The sequence below is a fragment of the Aquarana catesbeiana genome, linkage group LG06, assembly GCF_042186555.1.
Source record: "Aquarana catesbeiana isolate 2022-GZ linkage group LG06, ASM4218655v1, whole genome shotgun sequence".
In the NCBI taxonomy this organism is placed as follows: Eukaryota; Metazoa; Chordata; class Amphibia; order Anura; family Ranidae; genus Aquarana; species Aquarana catesbeiana.
The window spans coordinates 318,982,471-319,009,194 of record NC_133329.1 but is presented as its reverse complement, the minus strand read 5'-3'; the positions used below and the strand labels follow the sequence as shown (position 1 = coordinate 319,009,194).

General features: G+C 46.0%; 1 protein-coding gene across 1 annotated transcript in view; it reads left to right on the top strand.

Moving 5' to 3' along the window:
* Positions 1–3,527: 3,527 nt before the first annotated feature.
* DUSP19 (dual specificity phosphatase 19) overlaps positions 3,528–26,724 on the top strand; it is a 36,026-nt gene continuing 12,829 nt past the window's right edge. Inside the window, exons 1-3 of the mRNA XM_073633730.1 lie at positions 3,528–3,915; positions 11,730–11,776; positions 25,132–25,284. Coding sequence (XP_073489831.1) covers positions 3,690–3,915; positions 11,730–11,776; positions 25,132–25,284 — 426 coding nt within the window. The 5' untranslated portion in view covers positions 3,528–3,689. The remainder of the gene's footprint in view (positions 3,916–11,729; positions 11,777–25,131; positions 25,285–26,724) is intronic.

Genomic DNA, 26,724 nt, shown 5'->3' with positions numbered 1-26,724 from the left:
TGAGCACAGCAGGGGTACAAAGCTAGGAAGTCAGCACAGCACAGGGATGGTGGGAGCCCCTCATAATGAGCACAGCAGGGGTACAAAGCTAGGAAGTCAGCACAGCACAGGGATGGTGGGAGCCCCTCATAATGAGCGCAGCAGGGGTACAGCCCCAGGACAAAGTCAGCACAGCACAGGGATGATGGGAGCCCCTCATAATGAGCATAATGTGTCCGACGACTGCCACATTAAGAAAGGTAATTTTTGCTTTTTAAATTCATCATAACGAACGTTCGTAATTGTTTCTTTCAGCTGTCAGCGGGGAAGCCCATGACTTATCCGTTATTAAAGTGATACTAAAGTCACAGCTTTTTCCTTTAAAATTAACAAACATTTTATACTTAACTCCTCTGTGCAGTGGTTTTGCACAAAGCAGCCCAGATCCTCCTCTTCTCGGGTCCCTCATTGGTGCTCCTGGCCCCTCTCTCCTGTTGAGTGCCCCCACAGCAAGCAGCTTGCTATGGGGGCACCCATACTGAGCCGCTGCTCTGTGTGTCCATTCAGACCCACCCCCTCTTTCTCCTCATTGACTCCCTGACTTTGATTGACAGCGGCGGGAGCCAATGGTGCCATGCTGCCATCTCAGCCAATGAGGAAGCAGAGTCCCAGGCAGCTAAGACACTCCTGCAACATCGCTGAATCGAGATGGGTTTAGGTAAGTATTAGGGGGGGCTGCTGCACATAGAAAGTTTTTAATCTTAATGCAAAGAATGCATTAAGATAAAAAACCTTCTGACTTTACAACTACTTTAACCACTAGCCGACCAGCCGCCGTCATTATACTGCGGCACATTGGCTCTCCTGGGCAAATCGCTGTAGCTGTACGTCGGCTCTTTAAATAACCTTAGCAGGCACATGCATGCACCCACCCGCCACGTGACGTAGGAGCTGATGCACGTGCCCAGCGGCCGCAGTGTCCCCCGGGCACCCGCGATCGCTCCTCCGAGAGAGAGAACGGGGGACCTATCAATGTAAACAGACAGATCCCCATTCTAGTGATTAGAAATAACGATGTCTCTCTACTCCCAGTCACTACACTGCCCCCACAGTTAGAAACACCTTCCTAGGACACATTTAACCCCTTGATCGCCCCCTAGTGTTAACCCCTTCCCTGCCAGTGAAATTTATACAGTAATCAGTGGCTATTTTTTAGCTCTAATCGCTGTATAAATGTCAGTGGTCCCAAAAAAGTGTCCAATCTGTCTGCCGCAATGTCGCAGTCCCACTAAAAATCGCACCATTACTAGTAAAAAAAAAATAATAATAATAAAAATGCCATAAATCTATCCCCTATTTTGTAGACGCTATTACTTTTGCGCAAACCAATCAATATACACTTATTGCGATTTTGTTTTACCAAAAATATGTAGAAGAATACATATCGGCCTAAACTGATGAATAACTTTGTTTTTTAAAGAATGTTTGGGGAAATATTTATTATAGCAAAAAGTAAAAAATATATATATTTTTCAAAATTGTCGCTATTTTTTGTTTATAGCGCAACAAATAAAAACCGCAGAGGTGATCAAATAACACCAAAAGAAAGCTCTGTTTGTGGGAAAAAAAGGACATCAATTTTGTGTGAGTACAGCGTTGCACATTCGCGCAATTGTCAGTTAAAGCGACGCAGTGCCGTATCGCAAAAAATGGCCTGGTCATTAGGGGACAAATCCTTCTGGGGCTGAAGTGGTTAAGGATGTAGCAGCTGGCTTCCTGGCCCGCTTAATGCATAGGATGCACCTGTCAAACACCTGTCAGTAACCGGCCCCCGGCCCCCCGTTTTACTTACCTGATCCCACGGGGACACGCTGTCTCTCTGCCCGGGGTTCTCGGCTGTTGATTGGATAGAATGATAGCAGCCATTGGCTCCCGCTGCTGTCAATCACATCCAATGACACGAGCGCCGGGGGGCGGGGCCCAGTCCTGCATTCGGCCTCTATAGAGGCCGAATGCTGGACACGGGAGCACGCCTGCAAGGTAACCCTCTCGGGGAAGCGGTTCTCAGAGGGGGTTATCAGATGTGGGGAGGAGCCACGAGAGCCGCCGAGGGACCCCAGAAGACCAGGATCGGGGCCACTCTGTGCAAAACAAGCTGCACAGTGGAGGTAAGTATATGATAAATTTTTTACCTTTAGAGCCCTTTCACACTGGGGCGGTTTGCAGGCGCTATTGCGCTAATAATAGCGCCTGCAAACCGACCCGAAAGTGCCGCTACTTTCATTCCAGTGTGAAAGCCCCGAGGGCTTTCACACTGGAGCGATGCGCTGGCAGGACGGTAAAAAAAGTCCTGCTAGCAGCATCTTCGGAGCGGTGAAGGAGCGATGTGTATACCGCTCCTTTACCGCTCCTGCCCATTGAAATCAATGGGACAGCGCGGCTATACTGCCGGCAAAGCACCTCTGCAGAGGCGCTTTGCGGTGGTATTTAACCCTTTCTCGGCTAGCGGCCGCATACCGACAGTAAAACGCCGCTAATAATAGCGGCGTTTTACCGCCGATGCCGCCCCCGCCCCAGTGTGAAAGGGCTCTTACAATCACTTTAACAACCAGCTATTCACTGTGCCCTCATTAGGCAAAGCTTTGTGGGGCGTTTGCCGGGCGAGCATCCCGTTGAGCGTCCCCCAAATTCGGGTGCTCACCGAACAGGTGAACAGGCGATGTTTGGCCGAACTTTTGCTCGGTTTGAACTGTTCACCCAACTCTGATAAACAGTTAGTTAACCCTTGCAGTGTGGATGCAGCCCCAGTGCGAGGGAGAAAAATTTCAGATTTCCCGGCTCTGGGCTGTAAAGAAAAAAGAGAAAAAATATATATGTTTAAAAAAAAAAAATACAACAAAAAATCTTTATTCAAAAAAATAAAAAAACACAGCCTAGGGGGTTTTGTTTGTAACTGTGTTTATTTTAAATGGTCTTAATCTCTTGGGAGGTACGTTTCTTACCAATAAGGGCACATACACACAGATGGTGAGTTCTAGCATAAAAAACATGGCGGTTTTTCCGCACCTGGGGAATCACAGGTGGCATGTACCACCGGCCAAAGCAGTGAATGATTGTACATGCTTTTACTCGGGTAAACGTGATGCTGTGTTGCTTTGGTGTTCCCTTGTGCAAGCACATATGACATATTTCAGAAACACAAAACATTTGCAAAAATTCATTTTTTTTTTCTTGTGAGTATTTTGTACTTTATCCATATTGTTGTGCTGTAAGAAACACTCCATGTAATTTTTCCCACAGTAATAATCTTTTATCCCTTCCTCTAGTTCAGGTTTCATGGGTTCTGTGTTGTGCATGAAGAGATATGTATTGGTAAAGCATCACATTTCTGTAGGCACATTGTTTTTAAATGAAAAAAAAAAAAACTGTCAAAAAGTTGCATGATCTCAGTAGAACAGCATGTCACACAGATGGTATGCACTCAGGGAACCAGATCTGCAGTTCCAGCTTTCGCTCTGTGCCTTATGAGAAGCAGCCAATGAAGGATGTGAAGAGAATACCCAATGACAAGGCTTCTGTTATGTCATGCAGGAAGACTTGAATGAACACCCAGCTCTAGGAAGGGATCAGATGTGAGCTTGGTATCTGAGTGCATTGTCTGCTGTCACTACACGTCTCTGGCTGCACATTGTAGAGCGAATGCTCATGTGATGCACTCACTGGGTGATGAGATTAAAGGATTCTCTAAAAACAGACTCAAGAAACAATGCACTCGCGTTACAACATTATCAGGAAAGAGAATCATAGAGACATGGAAAGATTCCCTGGTACATGTTGTGGATGACCCAGAGCAACATGGCGGACCAGCCTGTGGATATGTGCAGGACCTTAGCATGGACTTGCAGGTGGGGGTCATAAAGCCCTGGCTATTGTTGGGTAAGTGTGAAATTGTGTACATTTGATGATAGTCTTTTTTTTTCTGTATCAGAAACCTAAAAGTAAACAATTGTAATTTTTAAAGGATGAATCCACCCAAAAGTGATATTAAAGTGGAACCCGGTGTAATGGGTTTTTACCGCTGACTTCTTATTTGTCAGATGTTTCTGCCGTAATACCTGGCTCTATTCATACCCACTTTTGCATGTTTCAGTGCCTCTTGTGACAATGTTTACATGCTTAAAAAAAGAAGTCCGAGAGGAAGAATGTGACCCTCCTAATATTAGCCACAACAGGTGTGCAGACCTGGGAACTCAAGTGCAAAGATCTCACCATTGGAGTCCCTAAGGAATATAAGGATGCACTTATACTGTGTATGGCTCAACTGAACCATGAGTTAGTAGGATTGTCCCAACTGCCTTGCTGGTCTGCACTCACATGGGGCTATAGGCAAGTGTTTCTGGGCACGCTTAGATGATCACCTCTGCCAACCATACCACAGTGATCCCTACTTCCATGCTTGATGATCTATGATGCTTCGGCACGGTTTGCGCTAACACTGAAGCTAACCGTATCGGACCACAAGTGAACCATTCCCAGGACCACCCTTTCCAAGTGGTCCTGGGCACAAGCAGAAGGGTGAATCGGATGTGGGCAGGGAGAGTGATCGGTGCGGCAGGGGGGTAATTACTGGAACCAATTCCCTGTATGGCTCTCTACAGCAGCCTCTTCTCCTCTCCCTCCCGTTGGCTTTCATCTGCTGCAGAGAGAGCCAAAAAAGGGACTGGTTCTAGTAATTGCGCCCTCCCCAAAGTGGTCGGTACCGATCACTCACTGTGTTCATTCATAACTGAAGCATTGGCTGTATGGGGTGCCCCGTACCAGGTTGTCTGTATGGGGCCCCATGGTTTCTAACAGCAGCCCTGTTAGGGGCTGAACTGTGGGGGTGAACTGTGCCAAGACACAGTTAAAACTGCCAGTGTAAGTGCACCCTATGACGCTTATAGGCAGTAGTTTAACTATCTTCTGTCTAGTAGTTTAGCTGTGTAGCAGCTACCAAAGACTGTAATATCAGACGTAAGTGGACTGACCTTTCTAGCTTGAGGGCTCTTTTACACTGTTGTGTTTTAACACACTAAAATGCATTTGTCCAACGTTTGCACAAAAAGAAAAAAAACAAAAAAACGTCTGTTTCTATCTCATGATTGCATTGTATTGTGCTTTGAAAAAATATCACATGTCCAGTTTTCTGCGTGTTGGCATGAAAGTCAATAGCAATGCATCAAAACACAAATGCATTTGAAGTGTTGGCAAAAAGGTATTAACAAGCCTTTGTCAACAGTTGTTAATCCTGTCTACTCCAAATTCCTAATTCAAAAACACACATAAAGTGCGTCTTAATGCATGTCAAAGTACAGTTTATAGATCAGACCAAACTGCGGGACAGATGAGGAGGAAAGAGGGACAGAGGAACTTTGTTCCAAATCAGGGGCATTCCCTCAAAATCAGGGACAATTGGGAGCTATGCATGTTGGAAGGAGCAGTTTGTTTGATGGCTTATTTGTTGGGTATATACATAACATCGTTTTCAGTGTCCCCAACATGAGATGGGTAGTCATCATCTGTCTGTAGCACTCGTACCTGGCACCTTGGATGGCCAAATATCTGAGGTTAAAGTGTCGTGAAGGATTAACAAATGCTGCTATTTTTGAGATCTTCTGACAATACTAGATGGCTGACCTATGCTGACCCACAAGCTTTAAAGTGTTACTAAACCCAGGACCCTGCATTCACTATATTTGGTCTCCTACAGAATACGGAAATGCAATATTTTTAGTAAATATAAACTGCTAAATACCTTTTCTCATCAGCAGTATATAGTAGTCTTGTGACTTCTATCAGTGTCCGGCCAAGCACTTGTAAGAGAAGTTTTCATTATACTTTCATTATACTTTGACTGTCCTACGAGGCTGCATGACTCCTGACCCTCTGTCTGGACAATGCTGATTGGCCCTAATCACATGCACCCTGCCAAGAAAAAAAAAACCTCTCTAGGAATACACACCAAACTGAGCATGTGCAGAGTGCCCCAAGGCTCTGAATTCTCAAGAGATGGATTGGGGACTATAGAAGAAGGGGAGGATCAGACAAGACAGGATCAAACAGCCTTTTATACTTTGACTGTCCTACGAGGCTGCATGACTCCTGACCCTCTGTCTGGACAATGCTGATTGGCCCTAATCACATGCACCCTGCCAAGAAAAAAAAACCTCTCTAGGAATACACACCAAACTGAGCATGTGCAGAGTGCCCCAAGGCTCTGAATTGTCAAGAGATGGATTGGGGACTATAGAAGAAGGGGAGGATCAGACAAGACAGGATCAAACAGCCTTTCTATCCAATGCGCAGGATTAACCCCTTAGGTTCCACAGTGAGTATAACATAAGGTGACCAGATTTTTAAAATGAAATCCGGGGACATATTTTTTTTTTATTGGCAAATTGATATATGCAGTGTATGTGCAGAGTTCAGGGGTGCGCGATGTACAGAGTGCAGAGTTCAGGGGTGCACGATGTGCAGAGTTCAGGGGTGCGCGATGTACGGAGTGCAGAGTTCAGGGGTGCACGATGTGCAGAGTTCAGGGGTGCCCTATGTACAGAGTTTAGGCGTGCACAACATTAAGAGTGCAGAATTCAAGGGTGCGTTATATACAGAGTGCAGGGTTCAATAGTACGCTACGTATATGGTGCAGAGATCAGGAATGCACTACGTACACGGTGCAGAGATCAGGACTGCGCTACGTACGGCGTGCAGAGATCAGGACTGCGCTACATACGGCGTGTAGAGATCAGGAGTGCGCTACGTACGCCGCGCAGAGTTCAGGAGTGCGCTACGTACGCCGCTCAGAGATCAGGAGTGCGCTACGTACGCCGCTCAGAGATCAAGAGTGCGCTACGTACGCCGCTCAGAGATCAGGAGTGCGCTACGTACGCCGCGCAGAGATCAGGAGTTTGCTACGTACGCCGCGCAGAGATCAGGAGTGCGCTACGTACGCCGCACAGAGATCAGGAGTGCGCTACGTACGCCGCGCAGAGATCAGGAGTGCGCTACGTACGCCGCGCAGAGATCAGGAGTGCGCTACGTACGCCGGGCAGAGATCAAGAGTGCGCTACGTACTGTCAGAAACCATGAATGGAGACAGAAGTACAGTTAAATCACACTTGTTTAATAATAAAAGTAAATAGAACAAACGTAGTCAAAACATAGCCAAAGTTCGGTAACCGGAACGGAGAGTCAGACAAGCCAGAAAGTCGGGGAGCCAGGGATCAGCATAGTGGAACAGCAAGCAGGATCTGGAGCCAGAAGGAATGTCAGCCAAGCAAGTCTTTAACAGGAACGCAGGAGATGGTCTCTGATGTTGACCAGCGAAGGCAGAGATCATCTGGGCTGGACGGCTTAAGTAGGCAGGATATCATCAACAGGTGAGTCACTGCGGAGAGATATGAGTTGGCAATTAGTTGACAGCTGAGTGACCAGCTCAGAGGAGGAAGGGCTGAGCCCAGCCCTGACACGTACACAGTGCAGAGATCAGGAGTGTGCTACGTACACAGTGCAGAGATCAGCAGTGTGCTACGTACACAGTGCAGAGATCAGGAGTGCGCTACGTACACAGTGCAGAGATCAAGAGTGTGCTACGTACACAGTGCAGAGATCAGGAGTGTGCTACGTACACAGTGCAGAGATCAGGAGTGTTGTACGTACACAGTGCAGAGATCAGGAGTGTGCTACGTACACAGTGCAGAGATCAGGAGTGTGCTACGTACACAGTGCAGAGATCAGGAGTGTGCTACGTACACAGTGCAGAGATCAGGAGTGTGCTACGTACACAGTGCAGAGATCAGGAGTGTGCTACGTACACAGTGCAGAGATCAGGAGTGTGCTACGTACACAGTGCAGAGATCAGGAGTGTGCTACATACACAGTGCAGAGATCAGGAGTGCGCTACGTACACAGTGCAGAGATCAGGAGTGCGCTACGTACACAGTGCAGAGATCAGGAGTGCGCTACGTACACAGTGCAGAGATCAGGAGTGCGCTACGTACACAGTGCAGAGATCAGGAGTGTGCTACGTACACAGTGCAGAGATCAGGAGTGTTGTACGTACACAGTGCAGAGATCAGGAGTGTTGTACGTACACAGTGCAGAGATCAGGAGTGTTGTACGTACACAGTGCAGAGATCAGGAGTGTTGTACGTACACAGTGCAGAGATCAGGAGTGTGCTACGTACACAGTGCAGAGATCAGGAGTGTGCTACGTACACAGTGCAGAGATCAGGAGTGTGCTACGTACACAGTGCAGAGATCAGGAGTGTGCTACGTACACAGTGCAGAGATCAGGAGTGTGCTACGTACACAGTGCAGGGTTCAGGAGTGTGCTACGTACAGAGTGCAGGGTTCAGAAGTGTGCTACGTACACAGTGCAGGGTTCAGGAGCGTGCTATGTACAGATTGTAGCATTCAGGCATGCACTACGTAGAGTGCGGAGTTGCGAATTAGCTGATTCTTTTGAAAAGATTGCATTTGGTGATGGTACTGACCACCAAACTCAATATGGGATATAATTTACACTAAGATGAGAAAATAGAGATAGTACAGAGAGAAAGTTCACATTACTTTTATTGAGATTCAAGGCTCTTGCACACAGGTGGCTGAGGTCATTCAGTGTAATTGCAGCCCAGGTACAATGTACAGTCCGTCACTGACATGAATAGGTGTACGCTGCTGTACTCATGTTTTTGATCACTGTATAGAGCATGGATATGCAACTAGTGGACATCCAGCTGTTGCAAAACTACAAGTCCCAGCATGCCTTTGCCATGCCTTTGCTTCTGGATGTCATGCTTGTGGCTGTCAGAGTCTTGCTATGCCTCATGGGACTTGTAGTTCTGCAACAGCTGGAGGTCCGCTAATTGCATATCACTGGTATAAAGTAATACAGCAGCACACAACTATGCATGTCAATGAACGGGCTGTATACGGCACCTGAGCTGCAATTACACTGAATGGGCTCAACCACCTGTGTGCAAGAGCCCTGGCCTGATGGCCTGGATGGAGGGAGGGATAGATGGATGGAGCAAGGGATGGTTGGAGAAAGGGATGGATGGATGGAGGGAGGGAGGGATGGATGGAAGGAGGGATTGATGGATGAGAGGGATAGATGGAGGGATAGAACACACAGACATCTTGTCTGGGTGCTGCTCTTCTAGCTTTCTGTATCACACACTGTGGAAACAGCCTCTGCTCTCTCATTGCTGGCAGAAGCTGTTTCTTTAGACTCATGGGCTCACTGCGGAGGCTGAGAAATGATCTGTCTGCCTCTTGTAGTCCATCCTTCATAGCAGGCTGTGTTTTCTCCACTCCTATCCTGTCCCCCTCCTATCGATCTGCCAGAACCTCCCCCTGATACAGCTTAGCCTAGAGGTCAAATCAGGCGGGCCAAGGAAGGGGGCGGGGGCTTTCTTATTAGCTGAGGAAGCAGCAGAGAGGCTGTATATCAATTCGCCTCTGAAATCAGGCTGCTGGGTCTAACCAAAGATTATCGGCTTATACATTTTCCTGTGGAGGGATACAGAGCAACTGTATCCCTCCACAGGAAAAAGAGAGTCCCCAGCCTTCTGGCATCAATAGAGGATGTGCAGGGACAAAAAAAATTGTGACATATGCAAGTAGTGACATTTGAATTTTGGGGGTGCTATGAGGGTGTTTAAAGAATTTTTGGGGGTACTTAAGCACTCCCAAGCAACCACCTGGCGCCGCCCCTGCCGGGAACAAAACCGGGGACAGACTTTGTCCGGGGACAGTGTCCTCAGTTTGGGTACTGTCCCCGGAAACCGGGGATATCTGGTTACCCTAGTACAGTGATGGCGAACCTTGGCACCCAAGATGTTTTGGAACTACATTTCCCATGATGCTCAACCACACTGCAGGGTGCATGAGCAATATGGGAAATGTAGTTCCAAAACATCTGGGGTGCCAAGGTTCGCCATCACTACCCCAGTATAACAAGCATGCTTTACTGCATATACAGACTGATTTTACTGCTGTGGGTTTAGTAACACTTTATTTCCTTTACAAGAATCAACCCCAATCAATACTGTGTATAGAACATCCATTCATTATGCAGCCATGCCCCCGTTGGGGTTGCTAAATGTAGTGGTTCACCTGTCACCCTGCCCAGCCAGACCTCCATCTCACAGTCATTCAGAGACATAGAACAGTCCATCTGCTTTGTTTTTTTTTTTATTTTGTTTTTATTGAGGGGATTGAACTTGGATGGGTAAAGGATAGTTATGGGATGCCCAGAATGATTCAACACAACTTGCTTGGGACTTTTATATACACTCCAGTATATACAGTCCAGTCTTATCTCCAGCACAAACACTTGCTTAAGACCTCCTTTCCTTCACTCCTCCAGCACTTCACTTGCTGCATAACTTTACTCCTCCAGCACTTCACTTGTTGCAGACCGTTACTCCTCCAGACTAGCTAGCACCACATGTTTAGGCCTGACACTACTTCAGTTAGGCCTCAGTGAACTGCCTTTTGCGGACAGGGACCTCAGGCTTCTGTGGTGTATAATAGCTCAGGTGCTAGATAACCTCTATTCAGCTACCACTCCCAGATAGCACTTTCCAGGTCCTGCCTGTAGTGGAAAGACCTCTTTCCACTGCCCTTCCCACAGTCCTCTCTTTTGGTTCTGCACACATCTCAAACTGCAATCTCTCAGTTCTCTCATGCTTGCCTCCCTAGTCCTCCCGATTGTGCTCACTCACCAGCCCTCCTGGCTGCGACCAGTTTTCCTCCCTGGAGACTCTTAGAAGTGCTCTCTCCCGCTGTCCTTTCCTTGCTCTCTCATGTGCCTCTCCTTCCCGGATCTCTTCACTTCTCCTGGATGCACCTGGGCCCAGGTTCACCCCCCCCAGACTGGGGAGCTCCCCGCGGGCCCTGATAGCCTCCGCACTCTCTAACTATAGCTTTTCCACCCGACAACTCCTGCCCAGCTGGGCTGACACTAGGTATTTGAGGATGTCTGCCCCCTGCCAATCCAGATTGGGGATTAGTCAGGGCTCCCCAAGATACCCCAGACAGCGCCACCTCTCCTCCTCTTCTTCTTCCAGATCTTTCTAGCAGACTCTAGAAAGAAGAGGGAGGTCCCAGTGATGCTGCCTGTGAGTCACCAGCTGCTACCCCGAGCCACTCCCAGTCCAGAATGAATACAAACAGGCCTAGCCATCAGCTAGGCCTGCCTAAATTTTCCTACTCTTCTTCCAGAAAATACTCACTCTAGCACCTACCTAACTAGAGGGTGCTACAATTATTATTATTAATAAGATCATTGTTCAGATGACTTAGTCCCAAGTTGGGTGAGTTTCGACTTATGCCTTAAACTTTGTATGATGTAATTCCTAAAATCTCTGAATTAGTGATCAGTGATTCAAGAATGACTATGTGCCATTAGCCTAGGTAGGAATTGTGATGTCAGTTTTCTAGTCTTTACTGGCCGGTCAGAATTATTGATGAGGGTTTCATATGTCAGTAGCTCTGCACAATGTGCTACCTTATATGACAGTCAGTGATGGTTCTGTTGCCAGTACTGTTGGCAAACACCTGGAAGATAAAGTGGGCCAACATGTAATAGTAGCTACAGTAAAATGCTTACTTTAAATTAACATATAGAGAATGAACAGCAAATTAAATTAAATGACCTTTTATAACTAAGGCTTTCTTATGCATTTTATGTCATTTTATTTTAGGTTCACAAGATATTGCACAGGACCTGGATGTACTAAAAAAGTATAAGGTAACAATTAACTTTTTTAGCGCCATAACAAATTTAATTTGGATACTTTGAGAAAAAAGAGAAACTCTAATGCCGCGTACACACGATCAGACATTCTGACAACAAAATCCATGGATTTTTTCCGATAGATGTTGGCTCAATCTTGTCTTGCATACACACGGTCACACAAATCTTGTCGGAAATTCCGAACGTCAAGAACGCGTTGACGTACAACACGTATGACGAGCCGAGAAAAATGAAGTTCAATAGCCAGTGCGACTCTTCTCCTTGATTCCGAGCATGCTTGGAACTTTGTGCGTCGGAATTGTGTACACACGATCTAAATTTTGTGTGATGGAAATTCCGATGGAAAATGTGCGATGGAGTCTACACACAGTGGGAATTTCCAACAACAAGCTCCCATCGAACATTTTTCGTTGGAAAATCCGACTGTGTGCACGGGGCATTAGAGCTCATTCACACCGGAACGTGGTGAGGGAAAGGTGCGTTCCGTGTACTAACGTGAACTAATGGCACCCTATATGCATCTCGCAAACACAGCGAATCTACCAAACCGCATGTTGCCGCAGTAATGCTTGACCTCATTTTTGCTTGGTTCTGTGCGTTTGGCAGCCCATTCAAAAGAATGAGCTGTCAAAATCAGAATGCAAAGGACCACACAGTAACATGCGCAATGCGACCACACAAGTTCCAGTGTGAACCAGCCCTAAAACATAGAGTTGAATGTAATGAAAATGACATATTCTTTATGAATACATTAGATGTTGTCATTTAGTATTTACAAACTAAAAGGATTCTTTTATTATTTCATACCATTTATTGTGTAGTTATTATATACAGTATGTATGAATCGTATGAATCCAGTATGTATGAAGCGTATGAATCCATGTAACATTACCAAAATTGTCAGTTAACCACCTGAGCTCTGAAAGATTTTACCCCCTTCATGACTAGGCCATTTTTTGCTATTCAGCACTGCACTACTTTAACTTGTAATTACATGGGTACCCAAATTAAATTTATATAATTTTTTTTTACACAAATAGAGCTTTTCATTTTATTTATTTAATTTTTTTTTTTTGCAATATAAACAAAAAAAAGACTGAAAATTTTGAAAAACAAACCCAATATTTTTTACTTTTTGCCATAAAACATATCCAATAAAGAAATAAAAATAAAACTTAATTTTTTTTATATAAATTTTGGCCAAAATGTATTCTTCTACATGTCTTTGGTAAAAAGAATCCCAATAAGTGTATATTGATTGGTTTGCGTGAAAGTTATAGTTGTCTCCAAACTATGGTATATGGTATTCCTGGCAGAGCAAGAGACCTAATTTTTTATCTGCTGCTGTTTCACTTTCAATAACAGATTCCCTCCCCATCCTGTGACTAGGTAGTAAAGGTGGGTATATATGCGGACAGTTTTTTTTTTACGTTCAACCAGTGGTATGGACGAAAAAAGTAATGGATCCCTGCATCCACACAAGTGATGTGCATGCAGGGGTTTTCACGCTGCCATATTGTATTTTGACAGTGAGGACTCCCCCCCCCCCCCCCTTTCAGAATACACATATCAGTGTTGCAACCATGATTGACTGCAAGAGCTGATGGTTTTCCAGCAGGACTGTTCAACAGAAGCCGATTTAACAACCAGTAGACACAGACAGTAATTTGGAATTGGCTGATTTTCAGTGTGTGTATAGCAGCCTTAAAAGAAGAAGCAGCACACTGATGAGCTCATCTCTCCATCATTCTGCTCTCGCCTTCTATCAGCATGCTTTTTGCACTGCAACACACCTGACTGGCTTCTTGTGCTGCTTCTTCTTGATTTTCCTTTAGCTCTGCTGTACAGGGACTACAAGAGGCTGCTATCATGTCAAATTAACCGGTTCCCGACCGGTTCATGCGGATATACTGCAGCAGAATGGCTCTCCTGGGCGAAACCCCGTATGGTTACATCCTTCCCCTTTTCGGCCACCAGAGGGGATTGCCGCCGGCCACGTGGGATCACGTGCACGAGCGCCAGCATTGGGAGTTGTGTGTGTAAACACACAAATCCCTGTGCTGTCAGAGGAGAGGAGACATGTTGTTTGTTCCTAGTAAGTAGGAACAGCGATATGTCTTCTCTCTTACTCAGTCCTATCCCCATACAGTTAGAACACACTGAGGGAACACACATTTAACCCCTTGATCACCCCCTAGTGTTAACCCCTTCCCTGCCAGTGACATTTACACAGCAATCAGTGCATATTTATAGCACTGATTGCTGTATAAATGTCAATGGTCCCAAAAATGTGTCAAAAGTGTCCGATCTGTCCGCAGTACTGCTAAAAATCGCATATCACTGCCATTACTAGTAAAAAAAAAATATATAATAATAATAATAAAAATGGCATAAAAATACCATAAACCTTTCCCATAGTTTGTAGATGCTATACATTTTGCACAAACAAATTAAAACACGCTAATTGCGATTTTTTTTTTTTTTTTTTTTACCAAAAGTATGTGGAAGAACACATATTGGCCTAAACTGATGAAGAATTTTTTTATTTTGGGGATATTTATTATAGCAAAAAGTAAAAAATATTTTGTTTTTTTTTTTCAAAATTGTTGCTCTTTTTTTGTTTATAGCGCAAAAAATAAAAACGGCAGAGGTGATCATATACCACCAAAAGATAGCTCCATTTGTGGGAAAAAAAAGAAAGCAAATTTAGTTTGGGTACAGCATTGCATGACCGCGCAATTGTCAGTTACAGCAATGCAGTGCCAAATGTAAAAAGTGCTCTGGTCAGGAAGGGGGTAAAATCTTCCGGGGCTGAAGTGGTTAATATACTTTTACTGGTTCCAAATAGGCTCATGTCACATAGGCAATTCTGCTGCTAGTGAGCCATCACCAGCAGCAGAGTCACATGGGAGAGTCATCCATTTATATCAGTGCAATCGCCCCCTGGATGTTCACAAGCGCTATTGAATCTCCATTGTTAGTGTGTGTGTGTGTGTGTGTGTGTGTGTGTGTGTGGGGGGGGGGGGGGTAAGGGGGATACTGACATCTTGCTATCTGAACTAGTGAGGAAGAGATTGCATAGCAAATGGCTGGCAGTCTCTTAAGGATTCTGATGTTTGCGATTTGTTACCAGCATCCAGGTCACTTGTGTGACATCGGCCTAAGTGCTGGTTCACACTGTTGCGATGCGGAATTCACAACGAATTCTGTCAAAACTGCAACCCGTTCAAGCCGAAACTGCTGCGGGTGGGTATGTTAACGACACCACGAAATCGGTTCGCAAAACGCAGTGCCATTTGCAAAATCGAATCACATGGGTGCGAACACCCATGCGGTTCAAATCTGGTGCGGCCAAAAAAGAGTCCTGTGTGATTTTGGTGCAGATGCCGTGTGATTAAACCCATACAGAATGATGGCTCAAGTCGCACTGCTGATGAATAGCATGTGATTTGTACAGGACTGTGGTGCGGTTCCTGTTCAAAATCGCATGAGGTTCCTGCATTACACAAGTGTGAACCTGGCCTTATTGATGTATTAATGAATACAGAGGTGCAATATTTGTGTCCTTTATAACTGCTGGGAGTTCAGCTTTAGGATCAGTGGTGCACTGCTTGTGTAATCCTTGTATGCATTAATAGTTTATTAAAACGCCAAAATGGAAGGCATGCACACCTAGTGCATTACCAATGACAATTTAATGAATAATAAAATCCATAAAAAGTGGGCACTCACAAAACACAACTCTCAATTTAGCCATAAAAATCACACATGGACTTGTGTGGGACCATAAAAGGGTAAGGCTGATGCGTTTCAGGGGTGTACCCCCTTCCTCAGAGCTAGGCTATTGCCGGCAATGGCACCGTCTGAATCGGTGCGACGCTGCATTTGAGGCACCACAACGATTCCCAACAGTAGTTTCTGTACTACTTTCGGCGACTTCGGGGTGCGATTTCAATAGACATCTGTGCAGAAACTCGCAGAGATGTCTCTGAAATCGCCCCCAAAGTCAGGACTGACATGCGGGAATGAAATTGTGCTAGTTCAGTTGAACAGTCAGTGCGAACCTAGACTAACATTGTATTGACGCCCGCAGCAGTTCGCAGAGGGCAGTGTGAACTGCCTGCAGGAGAGAGATGCTATGTGGGAACCGGCGCAGGAATCACACTGGTTCCCGCATCGCTACAGTGTGAGCCCAGGTTCAATGTGCCTCTACATATAGTCCAAATCCATAAAAAAGAACAGGTGCTCCAGTAACAAAAAGTTTAATGTAAAACTTCCTTTTATCTTCACAGATCCTCAAAAAATTGTGCTTAAGATGTTTCACTTGAGTGGTCCCCCATTAGGTGTATGCTCACCTCAAATAATGTGACCTCACACTTAAGTTTGGTCAATATCAGCTTTTTAGTCACCTAGGACTAATAGAGTGAATCTTCCTCCTTCCCGTCCTGTCAATGTATGTCACTTGCGGCTCGATATAAATATCAAAAAGAGGAGCTCCAAATGGTGCTTATATCTTTAACCACATGCCGACCACCGCATGTAGAGATACGTCCCTTTTAAATTTGCTGCCGTGTGGTCACGTGTGCGCTGCTGGCAGCACCCACGTGCTGTGAGCTCCATGATCGTGCCCGCGGGACCTGGGAGCTGTCAGTGTAAACACAACATCTCCCCGTTCTTCCTAGTGACATGTCACTGATCGTCTGTTCCCTCTCATCAGGAGCAGCGATCAGTGACGTGTCACTCGTAGCCACGTCCCCTACAGTTAGAATCACTCCCTAGGACACACTTAACCCCTTCCTAGCCCCCTAGTGGTTAACTATAAATGTGTATAAATGTGAATGGTCCCAAAATAGTGCCAAAAGTGTCTGCCATAATCTCGCAATCACGATAAAAATCGCAGATCGTCGCCATTACTAGTAAAAAAAAAATAGTAATAAAAATGCTATAAATCTATGACCTATTTTTTAGACACTATAACTTTTGCGCAAACGTATCAATAAATGCTTATTGCAATTTTTTTTTTTTTTATCAAAAATATGTAGAAGAATACACATTGGCCTAAACTGAGGAAAAAAAAATGTTTTTTTATATATTTTTTGGGGATATTTATTATAGCAAAAAGTAAAAAATATTGCTTTTATTTCAAAATTATCGCTCTTTTTTTGTTTATAGCGCAAAAAACAAAATCCGCAGAGGTGATCAAATACCACCAAAAGAAAGCTCTATTTGTGGGAAATAAAGGACGTCAATTTTGTTTGGGATAAACGTCGCACGACTGCGCAATTGTCAGTTAAAGTGACGCAGTGCCGAATCACAAAAAGTGCTCTGGTCTTTGGCCAGCCAAATGGTCCAGGGCTGAAGTGGTTAAGAGCCGTATATTTATTAAAATCACATGTATCACACTCACATTTATTGGGTGCTCCAGTGCACCGACTGTATACAGCATAAAAAATGTGGATCCAAAGCTCTGCAACAGCTCAATACTGAACTGGATTGTCTGTATCAGTTTACTGGATTTTATGAAACAGTCCTTTTTCAGCATGTGCATTCAGGTTATTATCAAGGTCATGTTCCCAGCATCAACTCCCTCTCTGGGAGTTCCCATATTATCTACACCGTAGAGCAGGGGCGGATCCAGAGTCTAGTCTCGGGAGGGGCACCGCCAGAAAATTTTGCGGGCAATTTGTGGGGGCAATGGCTGGTGTTGGCGCTTCAATCATCGCAGCGCCATGGTTGATATGGTGTCAGGACAATTGAAGCGCATTATTTCTATTATTACATTGTAATATGAAATTAAATAGTTCAACTCACCATAATGCAGAATCAGTGGGAGCCCTGAGTGTGTCACTTGCTACTGTCGCCGGCCACCAGATGCGACATGTCACTTGCCACCGTTGGCTGCCACCAAATGCGGATTGTCACTTGCCATGTCACTTGCCACATCCCCTGCCACCAAATGTTATTTGTCACTTGCCAATGTCGCCTGCCACAAGATGCGGATTGTCACTTGCCAGTGGCTGTGTCCCAGAGTGAGGGCGGGACGCTGCCCGCGCCTGCACAGTGATGGCTGTGTTCTGTTAGAAGCTGAGCTGCGGTGATGCAGGGTGAGAGATGATGTCAGAAAGCCGCTACTCATCAGAATATGCAACCAAAGTGATGTTGCATTGCGGCCATCTTGGCACACCCCCACTTGTCTGCAGTAAGCCTAGAGTTAGAAGTCAGCAAGTGGACATCTTTATACACCCACCAGAGTCTTGCTTTTCACAGTTATTTTTAAAAGTAAACTCAGCTTATTAAGTGAAATATAAGTTGAGTTTACTGTTAAAACTGTGGACGAGTGCGGGTGTACCAAGATGGCCGCAACGCAGCGTCCCTTCAGATGCATTTTCAGATGAGTAGCGGCTTCCTGACAGAACACCTGCCTGTTCGCTCAGTCACACGCCAGCCCGCTCACCAGCCTGACTACCCGCCAGCATGATTGCTCACTCACTGGCCTTCTCACCAGCCTGCCCATCCGCTCGCTCACACGCCGGCCTGCTCAGTCACCCGCCGGCTCACCTGCTCATTATTTTCTCGGGGGGAGCAATTACCCTGTTGCCCCCCCCCCTTGATCCGCCCCTGCTGTGGAGGAGATTTACTAAAACTGGAGCACTCAGCCACTCAGTCTGGTGAAGCTGTGCATGGTAGCCAATCAGCTTCTAGCTTCAGCTTATTCATTTAAGCTTTGGCAATGAAACCTGGAAGCTGATTGGTTTCTATGTAGAGCTGCAGCAGATTTAGCATGCTCCAGTTTAAGTAACACCCCCCCCCCCCCCCATTTCTTTCTACTTTATAAAGTTGAGAGCCTGGTGATATAAAAAAAAATACAATCTATCTCAAGAGCTGTTAAAGCCCAACTCTAGGAACGATATAAATCCCTCCACTGCAATGGGGCTGTGCCCTACTTCAAGGGTTAAATGGCAGTTTAGTCTAGGGAACAGTAAAACCTGTTTTTCTTACCCGATCCTCCATTTATTTGGCAAACAGTACTCCCTTACACTCCGGTAGTAGACTGTCCCCTTTGGCGTTTCTATGTCTAATGCTGAGCTATTGTCCTTGCATCGGTCTTGATGACGTCAGAGGCATCCAACCACTGGAATGTAGGGGAGAATAGGCTTCAGGGACTGAATTAGTGTTGTTGAGGAGCCTGAAGGAGCAGAGGATCAGGTAAGTAAGGCTGGTCAATACGCGGTTTAAATCTCGGCTGCTTCAGCAGGAACCGGTTGAGTTTTGAGCTGTTAATGGGCAGGCTGAATGTACCAAGTTGTTCGATCGATCAACTTGGGTACAACCAGCCTACCAGATTCTCTTGCAATTATCACTTGTGGCTGCTATAGCCGCTAACAATAATCACTGTCTTCTCCCGGCTTCCCCCACCCACCCCCACGGGGAGAAGACAATTACTGATTGCCCTGTCAGCACTGCCTGTGTTGATGGGGGAATCATGGGAATTTCTTTCCTGCAACCCATGGTTGCAGGAAAGAAATTTGCACCATTTATGACTGGCTTTAAACTGCTTTGATGCAAGCAGTGGGCTGGCTCCTGGGATGGGTTATGCAAATATCAAAATTTCTTTTACAGGCCACCCTAAGTAATACCCATATGTGATGTTGAGCCTCCATGATTGAAACAACTGAAATCCAATGAATCAAAAGAGGCAGGTCAGGGACAGTAAGGCTGCAGAAGGCCAGTTGACGCTGGATATCTTCTTGGGCTTTATATAACTTGTTGCAGCTTCTAACGCACAATGTGAGTAAAACTGTGGAAGACTGAAAGTAAGGCTGGAGTTAAGGCTTACTAAGGCTTACCCGTAGGTGCTTGAAATATCTCCTAAACCTCCACCGTTTAGGAGATATTTACTAAAAAGGCAAGCGCCGATGACTATGGCGCATGCTTAATAGGGCACATTTCTAATAGGGGTCATGCCATGACTGGTGGCTCCTGTGAGCATGCGCAGGAGTGACGTCACGTGATTCCAGCCAGTCACAGAGCCAGATTTTGTGGCCACGGAAGGAAGAGAGGTGAAGATAGACGCTCGCTGCTCGTGGGGACAACAGCGACAGCGCAGGCTTCGGTGTCAGATAAGTGACACATAATGGGCTACTATGCAATGCATAGTAGCCCATTACGCTTTACCTTTGCAGGGAAATAAAGAGGAAGTAAAACCCGCCAGGGTTTACTTCCTCTTTAAGGCTAGGTTCACACTGTTGTAATTGGATGTGGGTTTTCCCGCATCCAATTTGCATAGCAGGAGATTGTGACCGGTGCAGCTGTGAATTGTGTGTGACTCTATGGAGCCAGTTCACACATCTCAGCAGCGGCTTCAGTGCGAATTGCACAGAAGTCCTGTGCGTCTTCTGGTCTGCTTCAGGTCCGAATTCAGCCAAAAATTCAGGCTGAAATCGGATCTGAAACGGTGAATAGGAACGCACCGGACTCCTGCTGTGAGCCAGAGCGTGCTGCAGTGTAAACCCAGCCTTAAGCCCAAGTCCAGGGAAAGTAAAAACCCTTCATCACAAGAAGCAACCCTTTATTGGGGGAACATTAGAGAGGAGCAATATTAGTTAAGGCCACAGTGTGTTTTGTCCTGCCTGAGATGTAATATGTGTAGCACTGTCCCCTTAGAGCTTGCTGTGTGTTGACTTCTTAGGCCTTTCTTTGATTACCTGCAGACAGTTGGTAGGGGTTTTTCACATAGCCCTCCTTACTCCCGTTTGCCCGTTATGCAATAAACAGTCCAGGGTATTTGTTTTTTTATATTTATTGTGGAACTTGGATGGGAGAAGGGAATAGTGGGATACTCCAACTGAACTATTCACATGAGATAAGGACAACTCTCATTTGGCCTAACCAGATTACTTGTGGAAGCAGACACACTGCTTTAACCATACCGCGACTTGTATGGAAGAATTAAGTCTTCTTGCTCTCGCTAGCAGCTGACTTGATGCAATTACTTTATCTTTAGGACACTAGCATCCCCTTGACTGACACCTGTCCACTGACTCTCATAGCTGAAGGGGGTGGCCCTCACAGGACAGGCCCCATGACACAGATCTGTATTCATGGTAGGCAGAATCAGATCTCTCCTGGTGTCTCCCTTCCAGACTTTCAGGCCCTTAGGTTGACTACCTTAGGCCGCATAGCAACTTCTACAGAGGAGGGGCAGGCGCCCCCTCCATCTGGGACCGCATTTTCAAGCTGAAGACCCCGAGCACATGTGCCCTTGGTATTTATACAGTCATGCAGCATGCAATGAGGCATTTTCCACTGCCAATAGCCAGGGCTGTAACAATACCTGTACCCTCACTTGTCATTTTTCCTCCCACTGTCCAGTATGTCTCCCTTTTGCACCAGTGTGAAACATTCAGACAAGCTGAGCTGCACCTGAGCACCATGAGCAGACCCTATCAATAGATCCTTCTCCCTGGTAGGCAGAGAGCACTCTAAATTTACCTGGCAATCTTCCTGGTAAGCAGAAAGACCCAAAAACTATACTCTCTTCTAGCCTGCCTTCCTTTCTGCCTGCCTCCCATTGGATTAGCATGACAGCCTGAAAATAAGAAATATTATGAAGGAGCAGTTGGTGGTACCATTTTTTTTTCCTCTTCACTTTAACAACATATATACAGTATATTATAATGTGGTGGTTAATGACTTTTGTATTGATTTAGAACAGATATATGTCGCCTGGCTGCCATCCTAAGCTTTGCGCTTAAAAACTTTCTAAATCACTGGCTCAGAACATGTATGTAGATCAGGAGTTTTGATTTTACTCTGACTTCACTGGCTGCATACTTGTTCCCGGGTCAGACAATGCAGCATTTTGAGAAGGAGGTCTGATTTTCCTTTAGGGTGCTCTTCTGGAAGAAACAAACATCTCTTTGAATACTGTAGCCCTCATTTTGTTCAGCCTGTTTACTTTCTGAATTCCACACGTTCTTATACCAAGGAAAATACCAGTCATGGTCTCTCTTGAGTCACACAACACGCAATGTGCTTCAACTAAAGATAATACTAATGCCGCGTACACACAATCGCACATTCCGACAACAAAATCTATGTTTTTTTCTGACGGATGTTGGCTCAAACTTGTCTTGCATACACACGGTCACACAAATCTTGTCGAAAATTCTGATCATCAAGAACGCGGTGACGTACAACACGTATGAAGAGCCGAGAAAAAATGAAGTTCAATAGCCAGTGCGGCTCTTCTGCTTGATTCTGAGCATGCGTGGAACTTTGTGTGTCAGAATTGTGTACACACGATCAGAATTTACGACAACAGATTTTGTTGTCGGAAATTTTGAGATCCAGATCTCAAATTTTGTTTGTCGGAAATTCCGACGGAAAATGTCTGATGAAGCCTACACATGGTCGCAATTTCCCATCGAACATTTCCCCGTCGGAAAATCCGACCGTGTGTATGCGGCATAATTGTCTGTAGATTTAGAGCTGAATTGAATTTTCAGTTTGAATCAGCTAAATATATTTCCTGTCGCATCATGGCAGCATACACTGGGTTGTGACTCTGCCCCCACAAGCTGATAAGACTGATTAGCTATACGCTCTAAAGAGGAACCCACTGCAGCATTCTCCTTTTTTCCCTCACCTGTTCAAGACTGGATGGATAGGGGGATAGACTGCCTACACAGCCTTGGAATCTCCAGCTGCGGTATCTCTTTCCCCCAGCACCTCTGATCGCGAGATTTCTGTCCAAACTCAGAAGATCAACATCCACGGTGATAGCAGTAATACCTTTCTGGCCAAGAAGACTGTGGTTCACAACCCTTCTATAATTAAGCATAGAGGATCCATTGCCTCATCCAGTAACACTGGGGTTGCTCTCACAGGACCAGTTTCTACACCCAGTGGTGGAGAAACTACACCTGATGGCATGGAAATTGAGAGGCATAGGCTTCTAAGGCAAGGATGTTTTCATAAGGTGGTATGGAGTCTGCTGTCACCTGAAGTATCACAAATTCTTGAATTTCTTCAGTCAGGTCTGGACAAAGGCCTAGGTTCAAGTGCCCTAAAGGTACAAGTCTCTGCCTTATCTGCCATGACAGGTGTTAAATGGGCTTTAGATCATCTTGTCTTACAATTTCTAAGGGCATGCCTAAAAATAAAGCCCCCCAGGAAGCCAACATTTCCAGCATGGGATCTCGCCATAGTCCTAAAAATATTGTCACATACTCCATTTCACTCTATGGAGTCAATATCCTTATGGGATTTACATTGAAAGTAACCTTCCTTATTGCCATAGCTTCAGCGGAAAGAGTGTCTGAGATGCAAGCACTAATTATCAAGGAACCCCACCTGATTTTTTTACCCAGATAGAGTGGTTCTAAGACCCTCGGATCGCTTCATACCTAAAGTAGCCTCTTCATTCCACTTCAACCAAGAAATAAGTCTACCATCATTATTTAATGATCAACCAGAACCACATCCTTTGGATCTCAAAAGTACCATTAGCTCGTATCTGAGGGCTACTAGCTCATTCAGAAAGATGGACAGTCTTCTAATGATCCCACACAGCTTAAGAAAAGGTCAAGCGGCATCATTCACTACGCACAATAGCTTCATGGCTGGTTAAAACCATCAAGAAGGCATATTCGGTACAGAAACTCTCAATACCTGAGGGCTGAAGGGATCACTCTACTAAGGCGGTGGCAACCTCATGGGCAGTATATTGCAGGGTATCTCCGGAAACAATATATAAAGCTGCAACTTGGTCTTCCAGAAACATGTTTATGTCACACTATAAAGTGGTTCCTGTTGACAACTGTAGAATTTGGAAAAGCAGTTATTCAAGCTAATTCCTCTGTTTCCTGTTAATAAATCAATACTTCCTAGCACCCACCTGTTTGGCGAGTTATTTCCCAGTGTGTGCTGCTATAATGTGACAGGAAAACGGAAAATTGTATACGCACCTTTCCGTAATTTTTCTATCTTAGTGCATCTTCAGGGCCAGCACACAGATTCCCACCCTTTGAGGTGATAGATATGGAGAATGCTGCGGTGGGTTCCTCTTTAGAACTTATAGCTAATCAGTCCTATCAGGTTGTGGGGACAGAGTCACAACCCAGTGTGTACTGCCATGAAGATGGACCAGGAAAGGAAAATTATGGAAAGGTGAGTATACAATTTTTCCTTTTTCGGCACATCAAAACAAGAGGATTTCAAAGTCCTACAGTTAAAGTGTTACTAAACCCACAGCAGTAAAATCAGTTTGTATATTCAGTAAAGCATGCTTGTTATACTCACTGTGGAACCTAAGGGGTTAATCCTCCATTGTGTAAAAAGGCTTTTTGATCCTGTTTTCTCTGATCCTCTCCTTCTCCCACAGTCCCCAAACCATCTCCTGATACTACAGAGGCTATGGGACACGCTGTACATGCTCAGTTTGGTGTGTATTGCTAGAGAGTTTTTTTTTTTTTGTTTTTTTTTTGGGAGAGTGCACTGGGCCAATCAGCACTGTGGTTATGACTAAGGCCTTAGAGGCTGAAACGCATCAACTGTTCTTATTTGCATTTGGTCACTGTGGCTTGTCAATAAATATTATACTTCTTAAGAGCAATCACCGGAGTGCGGATCATCTTTTCCTCATTTACCTACTCAGCCAGCGACTGTGGATCGAGCACCTGGGATCTCTGCTTTCTATGTGATGTATGGGTAGTAGCACTGACTTTTTTGTTTATATTCCAATCAGCACTGTCCAGGCAGGGGTCAGGGGTCCTGCAGCCTCATAGGACAATCAGGGAGAATGAAAACTCCTCCCATAAGCTTTAACCAAACACTGACAGAAGTCACAAGACTGCTTGAACTGCTGATGAGAAAAAGGTATTTAGCAGTTTATATTTCCTAAAATTGCATTTGCATGTTCTGTGTACTGTGGGAAACCAAATATAGTGAATGCAGGGTCCTGGGTTTAGTAGCGCTTTAATTTTTCCTTGGAAAGCCACTACATCTTAAATAAAAAAAGTCTGCTTCCTACCAGCAGCTACATAAAAGGACTGGTGCTCTCTGTGTGGAAGCAGTGGTCTCTCTGTGGAGGTCTGACATGCCCCCTTGCTGAGTCCAACCTATGGCACTGCTATCAGCAAATCTCATGCTCCTTGCTGATTGTTCAGACTCTTCAGGGGGTGTATTGGATCTTTGTAGAGAGATTTAAACTGAAAGTTCAGTTTGGTGCTAATGGTTTTAGTGCTGCATACTTGCTCCCCAGTAAAACATTAATACCTAATCCTTCCTCAGTTTGGTGGTGTTCCTTTTTTTAAATACTAACATTATTATTTTTTATCATCATGTAGGTTACCCATATTTTGAATGTGGCCTATGGTGTGGAAAATGTATTTCCAAATGAATTCACTTACAGGAAGCTTTCCATCCTTGATCTCCCTGAGACTAACATCACTTCCTATTTCCCGGAGTGCTTTGATTTTATAGAACAAATAAAAAAGGAGGTAAGAATTTCTCTTACTCTTTATTTTTCCAGAATACATTTCAGCATTCTTCACTTTAGAGATGGGGTACAGGGGTATACAGATAACTCTACCCTGTATACCCTGTAGTATACATATTGTTTTATGGACAGGTAGTGCAACAATGAAGGCTTACTGAAGAAACCTAGTGCAGGTACACCACAATTTTTGTAGCAGCACTCATGAAAGCACCGTGATGTAGCTGAGAATAAGCGGGTTGGGTGGTGAGCTTTAAAGATGTTCTGTCTTGAATGGGCAAAGTGAAAATCTTTAACAGCTTCAACACTGGGCACTTTCACCCCCTTCCTGCCCAGGCCAATTTTTAGCTTTCAGCACTGTCACATGTTGAATGACAATTGCATAGCTGCCAACTGTCCCGGATTTCCCGGGACATTCCCGGGACTTGGACTTCATTCCCGGATTTGTGGTGTCCCGGGAAATGTCCCGAAAAATCCGGTTCCCGTTCTTGAAACTGCCACCGCCGCTAGAGGTCGGCGGCCGGCGGAGACATTGTCTCCGCCGGCCGCCATTTTGTGGAAGTTCAGGAAGACGGCTGGGGGGGGCTAGACGAAGCTTCTGCGTCGCCGCCCACCCCCTGCCCCGCTCCGCCTCGGCCCGCCCTGCTCCGCCTCGCCCCGCTCCGCCTCGGCCCGCCTACCCCCCGCCCCGCTGCCAGTCTGATATGGAAAGGGGCGGGGGTTCTAGGTGGGGGGGGAGCGCGCGCACCGCTGTGGGACACCTGATGTGAGTGGGGGGGGGCACTGGGGACACCTGATGTGAGTGGGGGGGGGCACTGGGGACACCTGATGTGAGTGGGGGGGGCACTGGGGACACCTGATGTGAGGGGGGGGCACTGGGGACACCTGATGTGAGGGGGGGCACTGGGGACACCTGATGTGAGTGGGGGGGGCACTGGGGACACCTGATGTGAGTGGGGGGGGGCACTGGGGACACCTGATGTGAGGGGGGGGCACTGGGGACACCTGATGTGAGGGGGGGGGCACTGGGGACACCTGATGTGAGGGGGGGGCACTGGGGACATCTGATGTGAGTGGGGGGGGGACTGGGGACACCTGATGTGAGGGGGGGCACTGGGGACACCTGATGTGAGTGGGGGGGGCACTGGGGACACCTGATGTGAGTGGGGGGGGCACTGGGGACTCCTGATGTGAGTGGGGGGGGGGGCACTGGGGACTCCTGATGTGAGTGGGGGGGCACTGGGGACTCCTGATGTGAGTGGGGGGGCACTGGGGACTCCTGATGTGAGTGGGGGGGCACTGGGGACTCCTGATGTGAGTGGGGGGGGGCACTGGGGACACCTGATGTGAGGGGGGGCACTGGGGACACCTGATGTGAGGGGGGGGGCACTGGGGACTCCTGATGTGAGGGGGAGCTCCGCCGGGGACACCTGATGTGAGGGGG